Consider the following 14,448-nt stretch of genomic DNA (forward strand, 5'->3'; position numbering starts at 1 on the left):
ATCAATAACAAAATCCATCGCTCATTTTTCAATTACTCAACAATTTTAATTGTTTTTATTGGTCTGATTATGATTTTTACAATGAGCCAGGTAAAGACATCAGGAACATTTGCTGGATTTCAGAATGTAAAAAGTCATTTAAAACAACCCTTACTTTCATAAGGTTTATTTCATGGAATGGATGGGTCGAAAATTGAGAGGAATACAATTCAACGGGAAAGCCAACCTATCGTTTTTCTTCTGATGTAAACTATTGCACGAATTATATAATATTTAATATATATAATAATAAAATTACAAACAAAAATTTGAAACTCCATGCAAGAAAGTTATACATATCACATTTCAATTGCTCTCGTCGAAAGAATAAAGTCTCTCTCTCACGACAGAATGCTGTACAAATACTTCAGGCAGAAAATGGTTCGCAGCCGCTTGTCACCGTGCAGGTCCCTCTGCAGATAAACTGGGAATAAATAATTGGCGGTCTCATCGAACAGCGGATAACTTGGCTCAACCACGGCCGGCGTGTCGCTGCCGAAGTAGGTCCGTGTCAGTTGATGGACCCTGTTGTTGGCCAAGCCTTGCAGGATGAGAGGAACTGCCACCTGGTCAGGTACGCCGAATTGCAGAAACACGTTGGCCAACAGGTAGAAGGCCTTCTGCTGGCCCACAGGCACGTAGTACACCGGGTAGTGGTTGTAGGAAGGCAAAAAACCGCCGCCCTCACTCCTGTACAGGCGGTCGATGTTGCTGAAAAATTGGCGCAGCGACGTGCACAAGTCTTTGTTGGTATAGAAGGACGGCATGTTGTGGTCGCCGCACCTCAGGTGTTTGAACTCCCGAGGGTCCAGACGCATTGAGTTTTGGTGCGGCAACTGATAGGGTAGACTGGGCGTCTCCGCCTCGGCAACCAACTTGGACAAGACCAGGCCGATCAGGTCTTCGATGTGTCTGAAAGCGCCGTCCACGACCCGGTTCTCTTGAATCAAAACCTCAGGGTCGAGAGGCGCTTTTCGGCGGGTGCGGTTCAGGGCAGCCCCTTCGGCGGTTCGTTTCGCGTAGTTGTTGGACGATTCCAGGTCAAACGAGCCCTTTTCGTCCTCCACAGGGTTGATCAGGGTGTCTCCCGGACCCTCAGGAAGACTCAGGTTGAACACCTGGCGGCTCTTGGTATCCAAATAGGCGGGATGCGCCTCGTTCGGAGTGGAGACATTCAGCACCAGTTCACTTTCACCCGGATTCTCGCTGATGGATTCAGGCGAGGCGTCAGGAACAATTGGACTGGTGGCGTCGTACTCGATGAAAGTTGCACCCTCTTCGCCGTCTGGTTGTTCTTCGGCTTTTTCTGGTTTTGAGTCGGCCAAATAGGTGCTGTTTTCCGACGGCAATCTTTCCTCATGATCGATTGACACAAAATCGATCACAGTCTTGTTGATTCCATCGTGCAATTCTTCAACTACCACAGTTGTTTCACTCGATTTTGTTGTGCCTTCTGTTGGACCACCACTTCCAAATGTTTCGTAGTCCGTCAGATTTGTCAGGGGTGAAACACCCTCGGCGTGCAAATGAAGCTCAAAATGTGTGCTGTGCTCCTCAGGCAGTGCAACTTCTGATGGGGTGGTTTTGTTACTCGGAATCTGCGGAGTCTCTTCTGAGGAGTGGGGATGTTCGTCCTCCATTCCGGACTCGTGATGGTCTTCCTCGTGGACGCCGACGAGGTGCGCCACGAATTTGAGCGCCTGCACAACTGAGGTCATAATTCTTGGGATTTTCTTGCCGCCAGGATCAACGTCGCGCCAGCTCTTCTTTGAAATGAGAAGATTATTCTCGTCGTTGCCGTACCAGAACACGCTCTTGTCAAGGTTTTTCAGAGATTCGGGTAGAAGAAGACTGTGGGCACTGGCCAGCAAGTACCCCTCAACGTGGTAATCCATTTCCATGGCCCCTACCAAACACTCGTAGCCGGGAGTCATGGCAGGGAGGTACGAGATGGTCCTATTTTCCGACTGCAGTTTGTGCAAATAGGTGTTCAGGGAGGCGTGCGGCGAGCCGCAGTACAGGATGTTGCGGAAGTGCGTCCTGTAAATTACATCAATCATAGGCAACTGCTCAAACACTTCGTCACTGTCAAACGCCACAATTAATAGGGTTTTCTCAAAGTGCTTTTGAGAAACAATGGGTAACATATTGGAAAATCCGAGGCACATTTCGTCAACGATTTCTTTCTGCAAACTGCTCACAGACTCTTGTTTTGAATCGTCCAAATTCACAAACTCAACGTGTTCAACAGGAAGGGGCGGAATGGGACTGCTCGTTTCTTCCATTTCGTCAGGGGAGACCGATTTGTTGCTGTGGTGCGTTGAATTCAATCTACTCATCCACTCCAGCAGTTTAAAATCTTGCTCGTAATGTTGATAAATCTGACGTTGGCGCTCTTTTCTTTTGGTCTGCGAAGTTGTTTTTGCCGATCCATACGAAGCAGCCTTAAATTTGAAATTAATTTCACATAAGAATTTTTTAATCATAATAAAAGTTGCAAATTCATTGTATTTTCAAACATGATAAAGCAGAAATGCGCACCTGAAAAGTGAGTCCGCCAAGACCGTGATGGCCCAAACAAGGAGACTGCATGCCACCCCTCCTGAGCGGCACCACAGGCGGCTCCAAATATCGCAACCTTTTCAGGTCGTTCGACCAACTGCTGAGGAGGCCGCTTGCGTTTTCGCTGAATTTGGGGCCGAGCTCGTGACTCAAAAGCACAATGCACGTCAAAATGCTGCGGCTGTTGCACCTCCAACGCATTACAGCGTTCGTCAACTCTGCGCTGCCTTTACTAATCGACCTTCAAATAAATAAATGTTGTTATTTTCTTTATTTTTGTTTTTATAGTTTTAACTTACGGTGTATAAGGTATTCCAGAAGAAAGAGGGCTGAGCGACACTTTAATTCCAGCAGCAATGTTGGCAACCAATGGGTAGCTCCAGAGGGTGCGCAGTAATTGGTAAGGGATGTCGTCATCCGAGTTGGGAAGCAGAGCAAGTGCCCACAGCGCGTCACCAGAGTAAATTGCAATTTTTGAGGAGGCAGGGGAGAGAGTGTCACTTGGAATTGTGACAGGGGGTGCTGATAAATCCAACGATCCTTCCTCGGGTTGGTTCAAAAACTGCGAATAAAAATTAGATCTTGATCGTATTTTTAAATAGAAAAGAAAAATACCAATTCAATTGAAGGAGGTCTGATTTCACAGACCCTGTATCTCTGTTTGGAGAAAGTTTCGATTTTTGAGTGGTTTCTCATGCGCGAGTTTTGCGTCTCTAAAGCCCATGGCAAAAACGGCCTTTTCCTAGAGGTGTGCACCAAACTTCTCTGTTAGAATTTAAATATATATTGTAAGTTAAAAATTTATTAAATTAAAAAATAATAATACTTGGCTAGGTGGTTGGTAGCCAGGTGGCCATAAATCAGGACGGCCGAAGTGTGAATGGGGGTTGTAGAGACGCCTCGTTGGTCTGGGAGAAACTGCAAAAAGCGGCGCCTCGGAAAGGCTCTCCAAAACCAGACCCAACGAAATATCAAGGGTTGTTGACTGCAAAAGCTGCATCGTTTTGTTTTGATACTCTTCAACTACAAAGTAAAAATTTTCATTAAACATTTATTAATAATAATTTTTTTTAAATAATAATATTTTTTCTAATTTATAAAAATATTTTTACTGTTTGTGAGGTCATGGTCCTCCAAGTACCAGTCCAAAACGAACCGGGCTCCATGCTGTATGGCAAAGAGGTACGCAAGGTTTCTCTGCAAGTGCTTATTTTTCTCACTCGTCTCTCTGAAATCCTCCAAAAACTTCCTTGTCTCGTACGGCAAACGCGCCCTCTTCTCCGAATGCAGCAACACGCATCGCGGTTTGCTAAAAACAATATTTCACCCCGGGTCAGAAAATTATTTAAATGCTGGAAGTGTGGTCACTGACCTGCAACACGCGCTTCTATCTGCCAAAATCAAGGGGCGCCAACCTTGGTCGAAACTTGCCTCAATCACGGCGCACGTCAAGGACTCGCGCACTTCCTCACTCAGATTGTTACCGTCGTCAGGCTGCAGAACGACCCACCTGTCGTGCGTGATGATGTCGTTGATGTCAAACACCGCCTTCCGCGAGTTATTGCTGCGCAAAAAAAAAAAAATAAAAAAAATTCTTAGTGAATTCACACAAAAAAGAATGAAAAAAAAAAAAACGACGAGAATTTTCCAAGCGTGCTTTGTAATTTGAAAAATATAGTTCAGGTGCAAAATGAGAGCAAAATGTTTTTTAAGTGCTAATTTTTGTTCAGACTTCCTCATACTAATTGTTTTTTAAGTGCCGTTAATTTTGGTTACCCATCATAAAGCGACGAATTGGCGAGGAAACGCGCTCTGCCGTGGCCGCCGCCGCCACCTTCTTCCTCTTCAACAGGGTCGGACTTGAACTCGTAGGCTAAGAGAATGAGGAGCACCGAGATCAAGAAGAGCAACAGGAACCGGAACGATCGCCATCGGCAACAGTACTTCTTCTTCTTGTCCTCGGGGCCGGTGCTGAATTTCTCCCGCAGCGTTTGCATTGTGGACTCTCGCGGCGCTCAAAGATCAGGAGAATTTGGCGCGTTTCAACACTAACTGCATTTTCCGCTGCGAACGAGCGTCTGAAAAGCAAACATCAACAACAATTATTGCAATTATAATTTTCAGCGCAAATTACACAGTGCAGTGCACAAGCCAGAGCAATAATAAATTATCAGAGAGTCCTACACAATCGGCATGAAAAAAAGGGAAAACATGTTTTCATAGGTAAGGTCTGCCACTCATGCGATGGTCAATGTTAACTTAATTGAGCAATGTGTTTTTATTACTCGGTATACATAAACTGCATATTATTTAAGAGTGGGCTTTGCCAATAACAGTTTTATGAACTCGAGTTTAAAAATTAGCCAAAGGACAAACGAATTATGAACGGAACTTTCAGGGTTTTGCGTATTAAAATAAAGTTAATAAAGAAACGCGCATTAAAAGATAATTAATTTGCCATTGCCCGCGGCGATAAGATCTCTATTGTTAGCACTTGGAGGGAAAATATAATTGACTGTGAAATCTGCGGTCATTACAGGAGCTGCGCGGAAAAATAAACGACAGCTCATGCAAATCGTGCAAGTTCAGTGCGATTAATCATACTCGAGGCAAAATTCACCGCCGGGGCAGTAGGTGAAAGGTCTTAAAAGGCGACAACTTTCACCGCTCGGTGTACATATTTTATTGCTTCTTCAACTCCACCCGCACTCTTTGTGTCTCGCGGCGGCTTCCGTTACGTTATTTAGAATATCGCCGCTGCTCCTTGTTATGAAGTGCACGAGCGTGCATATTTCTGGCCACTTGTCATTCTGGCCGCGACTCTTTTCGCTCCCTTATTGGCACAGGTCCGCCTGCGGTCGCGCCGCCACCAGGAGCTTTGAACCGAAATTATTGCGCTTGAACTGTTGAGTCACTCGTACACACTAAATTTAATTTTTTCCTTCCCAGCTTTCTTTCGACAGAGAAAGAGACGTCTGCTGAGAGGTTACGTCATTAAATCTCAAAATAACCAGTTCGTCGACCATAATTTCATTACTGTAGCCGTCGCTCATATTTCGTTTCCTGGTATAGGTACCTGTTGGATTTCAACGGCAGTTTGATTGGCATGATTGATTTTTTAAACTAAAAATTTGAAAATTTATAATGTGCTTCAGTCGAAAATTAATAAAATTTATTTATTAATTTTTTATTTCTGTAGATGGATTTAAAAAAAAATGAATTCTGAAAATGAATAATAAATTTAAATAGTAATAATTCGTAAAATAAAAAATAATAATAAATGTTTTATAATGATTTATGGTAGGTAATGATTCAATTTTTTGTCAAATATATATAATTATAAATTAATATTAAGAAAACTAAATTTTCAAAAAAGTATTGTAGAATTAAATAACTATGATTCATTAAAAATATAAGTGTGGGTCATCTCTGGAGCACCTAAGTCTACATATCTTAATTAATCAACCTAAATTAATTTTGATGAGTAATGATATGCGTTGTAACAACAACTATTGACTTTTAAGAACCCTTTAAGTAGTAAAATGTGCAATCACTTGACATTATAGACAATCGCAGTAGTACAATGAGCTGTTGGGAACAATCTTTCAGATAAGAAGAGACTCCAGCTCAAGTAGTGTCACAAGACTGCAATCAATTTGTGATTTTAGAACAGCTGTTTTGTGATTTGCAAAATTCCCGAATTTCACCACTTCAGATTCAATGAATTTACCAAGAGCTTGGCATCACTAAAACCTTGGATTTGTGTTCTTTCTCTTGCGTCACAATATCAAACGTGACGGACTCTTATCAAAATATATAACATTCATATTTCGATCGTTCATTAATCACAGCGCAGACACTTGACTGCCTAATGATGTCGCGTCCTTTCCAAAAGACTGATAACTTTGGTGTTGGCATAATTGTTGTTGGTCAACCGAAAAAAATCGCGAGCAAATAAGCTTTTTTTGTGTTTGTTTGTTTATTTGGCATTGGCATTCAGCGTTAAAGAAAATTTGAACACTAATTTACTCATTAGCCTTGGCAAATGACTCAATTGTGTTATATTTATTTTTTCATTCATTATTGGTTAATTTGTGTCAACTCAATTGAGAGAGACTTACTTAATAATCGAGAGGAGTGTGCTCTGCCTAACGATTCCGTCACACTTTGCAACGCCGCTGTCCCGCATTACAAAATTTATTTCACGTCATTCGACGAAATTAGCTCAAGCGCAGTTTTATTATTTTGCAGCACCGCGAGTAATGAGACGAAAAGTGGCACTAAGCTGATTTTTATTATATTCAACTGGACGAGTGACGACGTTTATGTTGTTAACACCGAAGGCCGCAGACAGGAAAAATTAAACAAAAAGTTTAGCTTCTCAACACAATGTTTTGCTCATTCTTGTTTTGTTCATGGATTTGCTCGTTTTTTTTTCTCTCCAGAATTTCTTACTTTTCATCCTTGTTGTTTATTTAAGAAAAAAATTATATTTTTTTAATTTAGATCTCAATTTAATGCAATTTTTTCTTCCTTTTTGAATCATGGTCATTGACCGTAAAGCAAAACTAAATTACAGCCGATTATTAAAAATCTTCAACATGCCAAAGCCGGCTTATTTATGATTTTTCTGTTTTCATAAAATTGCTGCAGCATTAAAGAAACAAAAAGTGTATTTTTTAAGTGGTGGAAATTTCCAGCACATGCCAACCAGCTCTTCTTGCACGGTTTAAACAAGTTATATTATTATGCTGGCTGGGATTCCCAGTAGGGCGAAAAAAACGGATCAAGATACGTTGATGTGTGGGGAAATTTTCAGGCATGTCGTTCCTCCTGACGCAAACCAGGATGGGCGAATGCATGAATGCGTGGTTCTTTCGGTTTTGAAATCGAGAAATAATAATGCGTTCATAATAAGCTCGCATTTAATTACAAGTTTCGAACCGGCACCTAGACTTTATATAAGAAGTGGAAGTGCAGTAAAGTAACGAGAGTTGATGGTTTGATGCTCCATTAAACTTGTTACGTAAGTTGAAAGGTTTGTTGAGCATTTACACGGTGGAGAGATATTTTGATAAGAATTTAACAGCAAACAAAAAATCTCAATCACTTCAAACTTTTCAAGTGTTTTGATGCAAAAATTATTCATGGGTTCGAACTGATCAAACCAGGAAAAAAACAATCTTAAAAGATTAAATATTTTACTCTCAATGAAAGATTTTTTAAACAATTTTCTAGCTAAATTTTTACCAGAGGGCAATAACATTTGAACGTGTTTGTCAGAATCAACAGGGAACATTCCAGTCTGCGATATAAATTATTTTGCTTTGACAGCTGCACCAATCAAAACGAAAAATTGTGTCACGCTTCCGCCACTGTTGCCATGGGAAAAATGCAAGTCAAAAAGGTGCTCAACGAAATTCGCGTTAATATAGGCAGCATAATCTGCAGACGTTCTTTCAGACAGAAAAGAGAGACACGCTGGCTGAGCCGCTCGAGCCACGTTCATAAATTATCCGGCTCGCGGCAGATCTCGCTGCTTTCTTCCTCCAAATAGGAAAATGAACAAAACCAAACACACGGCAACTCTCCAAATTTGCCGATAATTGCACGACGAATTAGCAGCTCCTCTTTATAGAGTCTCGGGGAAAGTTGTCAGAGCAGATTATTTTTTTAGAGAGGATAACCCAAACGCCCCGCGCGTGATCGCGTCTCATATTTTCTGCAGGTGTTGAGTAACATAGGACTGAGTATCTCATTGGCAGGTAATTTGAATAAAAGCTGCATGCGGTGATTGGCGTGGCCTTTTTAATCTCCTTTTCTCATTGAATAATAATTATGAAACGGGGGCCCACTGTGCTCCAGAGCTCTATCTGCCCTGCGCCGACGAACTTTCATAAATCGTAATTGCATACGCCGGAGACTTGAACGCCCGGAGGCTGCGGCTCTGCTTTTTGTGCCAGGCCACAGCACTCTTGTATAGAAAACTGCAATTACAAAACGCGCGCGTTTCCACTACAAACAGATTCTTATCTCGCTCTATCTCTTCTCTTTCGCAAAGTTTGTTTCTGCGCGGCATGCAAATCCGCCGGACTTTTTACACGAAACGAAAAAGATGCCATTTCGGAATCGGCAACTCTTCCTTCCAACCGCACATTGACACACTTGCACGCACACAATGGACAGTTCTAATGAGTTTGATCAGTTAAAACTAGGCGAAACGTGTATATATGCAAACTCCTGGCAAAAGTGCACTCAAATGCACTTTCTTGGTAGGCGTGTGTTGCAGAAAACGGCCTTGGTATTTTGTAAAAAGAAGAAAGCGCTCGCTCGTTCCGAGTGTGTGTCAGTTTCTTGTTGCATGCACATATGCGTTATTTTTAATGCACTGTAGTAAAATATAGAGTGAGCCCCACTTTTGGTCTCCGTAAGAATATTTATTTGAAAAAAAATTGAGCAGTTCAAACGATTGCAAAACGGTCTCGATAATTGCACTAATTTTCTGTCAAAGTCCTTCGAGATAATTATTTTATTTGACAGCAGCTTCTCTCTCGGACCAAAAAGTGCAGAATCGCTTTTCAAGGCGTCTCTCGGATTGACACTCGCTTTCGGCGCTCAATCTTTTTCTTCCATTGTTTATCAGGGTCTCTGTCGGCTGCACATATTGCAAAACGCAGATATGCAAATCACGCATCAACCTTTGACAGGCTCAATTATTATATTGTCGCTCAACCGCAACGCCACACATCTCCCTGACACGAAAAGGGATCAGGTTTGTTGTCTAGAGAGTTTCCAACGCTGGACCGAAAAAACCGATGAAATTTGTGGGTCACGCGCTAAATAATCGAATGGGACCGCGAAACTGGCCGGTGTGCCTTGCGTATAAGAATAATGGTTTTCTCGTACAAATAAAAAAATTAAATTTGAGACTTTTCGGAAGCCTACCTGAGAGATCGAGTCGGTCTCCACCTGGCGAGTATGTTCGCGCGCACTGCGAGTTTTCCACTGACTGACAGTGAGACGTGCGCGGTGCACCAGTGGCTGCTGGACTCGCTCGCTCCACCTCACCACCAGGTATGTAGGACCATAACACTGATGCACGAGTGTGTAGTTTTTAACATTGTTGGTCTCTCGCGCGCGCCGCGGCAGGTTACTCCTTTCCCTTCTCCTCTCGCGCTCCCACCACCGCGCGACACTGGTTGTGTCATCACCGCGACGTTCACGCAAAACCGCGTCACGTTTGATTCAAGGAAAATCTCCGCAGCCAGCTGCAGCGCCATCGAGACCCGCCTGCAATTTCGCACCGCCGCTTTTCCGCCCGGCCAGAGTCGCCGGCTAGCCCTGACTTGGACCGGTCGCACACCCTTAGCAGCAGCCTCCAGTTTCCAATAGGTATTTAGTAGGTCCTTTCTCACGCTGCGTTTCTCTTGATTTTTTATTTTGTTTTAACCATTTTTTGCGCGTGGCTGTGACGCACTAGACCTGAAAAGTTGCTGGCGGCAAACTGACTCACTCACTAAACCTGACGACCGGCTCGATTCGGAGTCGAAGAGTGGTCGCGGCTAAAGGCCCGCGGCCAAAACTAATGCCTAAAAATAAAACTAATCACGTGTATATTTACACAAACCCTAACCCTTAAATAATTCACACCGATTCATGCAATAATTTACTGTTTAAATTTTAAATTAAAATTATTAATTGCTTGTGGAAAATTTTTTTAATCAAAATTATGCTATTTTTTTCTATGTACATGGTTATACAAGGAGAGGTTGCCGGCAACCCTTTGCACCTCAGCGTTGCACGAGTTGCCTATTTTGATTCCTGTAGGCGTTTGCGGTGGGTTGTCAACCGTCTTTTTTAAGACTTGCAAGGATTGACGCAAATAAGTTGATTACGTACTTGAAAATTAAATTTTAACGTCACGAAAAGATTGCCAAAAAATTGAAATAATAAACATAATTATTTTATTTTAATAAAATTGATATAAACGAAACTAAATTGATCAGAATTATTAAAGAACACAATGAATTTTGTGATTAATGGGTGACAAACTGGTATTATATTTTAAAATTTAACTGCTTGCTTTAATTTTATTTAAAAAATAAATGTACATCCTGCAGCTGCGACGCTCAGTACACTTACTTCTTAAGTCAATAAGATATATATCGTCGGCAACAGGTTAAACTGTATGGGTGGATAAAAACGGTTACAACTCTCGTGGTAATGGAGAAAACAAGAAAATTATCGTTACGTCATTAAGCTGCGCGGGGTTGAGAGCGTGTAAGTGCTTCGTTCTCTCTCTCTCTTTCTCGCGCTTGGGCACCGAGCCGATTACCATAAGAGGTCATCGGGATTCTCCACTCGGTTTGCCGCCAATTAAATCGGTTCACGTTCTCTCCACGATTTTCTCCCTTATGCTAATGACACGTGTTTATTTTAGAGGTTATGCTGTCGTAATTGATAATTAATTTATGGCCGGGCATACGAAATTGAGTAAGCAGAAAAATCGGATTATACCACCGTGTTTAGAAATCCTGCCATCGCTCTGTGCCGAGCGTATTTTGGAAATGCGAGCGTCGTCGTAGAAAGTCTCTGCGAAGGAAGACTTCTTGCTTCACTTATCCTAAATTTATGGTGCTTTTCAACAATTATATATTTTATTTCCGGCTGCTCTGGAAACCAACCAGCAGTCGCGGCTGATTTCCCGCTCACTAAGCCCGCATTTAGCAAGAGACGCTCAAGAGAAAGATGGACGCGCGGCTATTCACGCGGAGAATGTTTAATACCTACTTTTATCCTTCATTGAGCAAAGATTAAATTTTCACAAGCTCATATTTGTAACAACTGCTTTTTGGGGCACAAAAATTCTTCATTAAGTAGCAGCAAAAACATACAATAAATAATAAGAATACGTTAAATTTAAACAAGTAAATGGATGAGACAATCCAAAGTAACTCTTTTAATAAAATTTAATATTTTTTTTGTACGGTGATATAATCAAATAAAATTTTCTTTAAATGTTTTAGATTTGCGTCAATTCAATGATTTTAATTTATTTAATTTTATATTTCTACATTTTATCTGCTTTATTAATACATCATTTTTATAGCATCTCACTTTTTTTTAAATTATTTTTTAAATTTGTATAGTTATATACATTAATAACAATGTAGCTATAAGATAAAAATTAACATAGCCAAGGTTAATTCATAAGGTTCGGGAAACTTTTTAAGAATGGTTACAAATATTCACTTTAATTTTCAAATCTCAGCAAAATAAATGTAATATTACAAAACCAAATTATAATGTTTTAACTATATAGTAAGCAAAATAAATTTAATAGATCATCAACTTTAGGAATTTCCTAATTAACATTATTTATTTTCTTAGTCAAACACAAAACTTATTTAAAATAATGAATTCCTAAAAAAAAAGTGATTGCAATTCTGTATTATGAAAGTTTGGCCGTTTTATTAAATCGGTTTTGTGTTGCAAAGAGTAGCGCACGCAAAGTCCGAAAGCCTCGTCACGCACAAAAGGCGTGAATCAAGTTGGTCCATTTCTCGGAGCGCACTCATTTTCAGACAAGTTATCACGCTGCACAAGTAAAAAACGAAACTGGTTGCACTCCTCCAGCTATACAAATGCGCAATTGCATAACAAAGTGGCTTTTCTGGAACTGATCTCGAGCGGCCGTTATTCGCTCGCAGACTTAAAAAACTCGCACAATTCCATCGACGACTTTTCTACCCGAGTCTCGCAACCTAGTAAATTCGTTTTGAAAAAAAGACGCAAACTCAGCGCCAGACAGAAGGTCAAGAGCGTCAAAATTTGTGTCAACACGAAATATACCGCCTCACCTTTGCAGAAGCACCGAAAAAAATCATAATGAATGCTAATCGCTTTATAGCGGTCTATCATTGATCTGGTTTAAGTCAGGGCAAGGCCAATTTAGGAAAGGTTCAGGGCTAAACGTCGACTACCGCGAAAGGTGGTTGAAAGAGAAAGTGCCACCGTTTTATTAAATTATTTTTTTTATCAATCGGGGCGCGCATCCGATTTCGAAGAGCCGTTGCCTTTTTCGGAGCGTCTGCAGGTGTGGGTGGGCAGCGAGCTTTTAGTCACGCGAATTAATAAATAAGCCTTTTATTTGGACACGTGCGAAATGGAAACTCGCGGCAAACGTCACAGCACGAATTGCTGACGAGAACATGAATTTATTATTACTCTCTCGAGTGTTGTTTGGGCGGGTGGGCAGGTATTTATTTTATTATGTTTCTCCTTCGCTGCGGCCTAACTCCGGCTCAAATCGGTACTCGACAATAAAGCTAATAGTTCAAAGTCTTATAAAGTGTTTGTTAAAATGCAAAAGAGATTGGTTGTTTTATAATGCATACCGTCTGAAGTCTGCGCGTGGGCAATTAACAGGCGCGGCTACTTTTAATTAACAGGAGACAACTCTGCTTGTTAGTTAGTGTGTCCATTTTAGAGCTGAGACCAAAAAATAGCCGTTGGCCACAAGGATTTTTATTTTTTTGGTCAGACAAGATGTTTATTCGGAAATAATCGAAAACATGACTATTTATAATTTATATGCTTATTCAAGGACCATAATATTATCGTTGGTTATCGTAGAGCCCGCATATAAAAAATACGGAGAAATTCATTCGGAGGTTTATTGCATAAATCTTAGTTAATAACAATTATTATAGTCTATTAATTTAATTTAATAGAAATCACCTTTTTTATTTTATTAACAAATGATTGTTTTCCACGCTGTTGCTTCATTTTGTGTTCATTTGATCAATTTTTTTTTTTACTTTTTTTTAATTTTTGGCAAGGCCTTTTTCAACAAAAATATTTAATATAAAAATTATAAATTACATAGTGTTTGATGAGTATTTTAAATAGGAATGGATAAAGGTTAGTTAAGTCTGAATTTATTTTTTCCTACAGGAGAGGAAATTACTTGTTACTGTTTAATTAGAGGGAAATGAATAAATTATTCTTACTAAGAATTTCTAGGCAAATAAAATTTAAAGATATTAAAAAAAAAAAACAACAACAACAACAGCAAACAAAAAGGAGCTTTTGTAGGTCAATACATTTGAAGAGTGGATTTTTTAGAATTAATTTACTTAGCGCTTAAAATATTATCAAACCTCACTGCCAGTCTCTCACCCGCAGAAATAAAATGTTAAATTAATTATAAATTGTTATACAAATATGTAATAAATCTAATTGCGATTTTCTGAATGTAATTTAAATTTTATTTTTACAAATTTACAAAAGTCAAGTTTATTTGGCGCTATTAATTAATTTCAGTTCAAATAATAAAAGTCTGTGATTTACTGAAAGTATCTTGCAGATTTGCAAACTTTACTTACTTGTGATAAATATGAATACTTTATTTCAATAATTCATATTCACAGTCTTCGTGCTCATAGCGTACGTTTATTCTCAATGGTTATAAACGTTACACGTGTAAAGCGCCTTCTAATCGTGACTGCAGTGCCAAGATTGTGACGCGATTGTCGACAATGTTTTCCATTGCAGAATTCACGATGCAAATAAAGTGCCCACACACGCCTCTCTATCTCTGATTGCCGGCAGAAACTCCGCTGGCTGCACCCACGGACGCAGAATAATGAGACAAAAATGCACTGCGTGACTAATTCCTCGGGCAAATACAAACAAACAAACAAATGAAACGGCGGTTTTGCCGTGTTTTCCCATGCTTTTGATGATTGTTCTCTGACACAAAATCGCACTCGCGTCTCGGCACATTGGTGATAATGACCATCCGAGGAAAAACAGGCAGATTTCTCTTTTCACGGCGACGTGCCT

General features: G+C 40.3%; 2 protein-coding genes across 2 annotated transcripts in view; one reads left to right on the forward strand and one right to left on the reverse strand.

The window, feature by feature from the left end:
• Positions 1-21: 21 nt before the first annotated feature.
• LOC132194437 (uncharacterized) lies at positions 22-9,728 on the reverse strand. Its single transcript, XM_059615702.1, has 9 exons — positions 9,547-9,728; positions 4,378-4,679; positions 3,974-4,165; positions 3,714-3,910; positions 3,428-3,624; positions 3,217-3,366; positions 2,901-3,163; positions 2,581-2,842; positions 22-2,483 (listed from the first exon to the last, which is right to left on the reverse strand). Exons 2-9 carry the CDS (start codon positions 4,596-4,598, stop codon positions 381-383), a joined length of 3,585 nt encoding a protein of 1,194 aa, XP_059471685.1. The 5' UTR covers positions 4,599-4,679; positions 9,547-9,728; the 3' UTR covers positions 22-380.
• A 104-nt stretch (positions 9,729-9,832) lies between these two features.
• Positions 9,833-14,448, forward strand: part of LOC132194436 (protein TANC2) — a 30,089-nt gene continuing 25,473 nt past the window's right edge. The window contains exon 1 of the mRNA XM_059615697.1: positions 9,833-9,993. The gene's annotated coding sequence lies outside the window, so the exon portion shown is untranslated. The remainder of the gene's footprint in view (positions 9,994-14,448) is intronic.

Source organism: Neocloeon triangulifer, unplaced genomic scaffold, assembly GCF_031216515.1.
Source record: "Neocloeon triangulifer isolate White Clay Creek 2 clone unplaced genomic scaffold, ASM3121651v1 ptg000006l, whole genome shotgun sequence".
In the NCBI taxonomy this organism is placed as follows: domain Eukaryota; kingdom Metazoa; phylum Arthropoda; class Insecta; order Ephemeroptera; family Baetidae; genus Neocloeon; species Neocloeon triangulifer.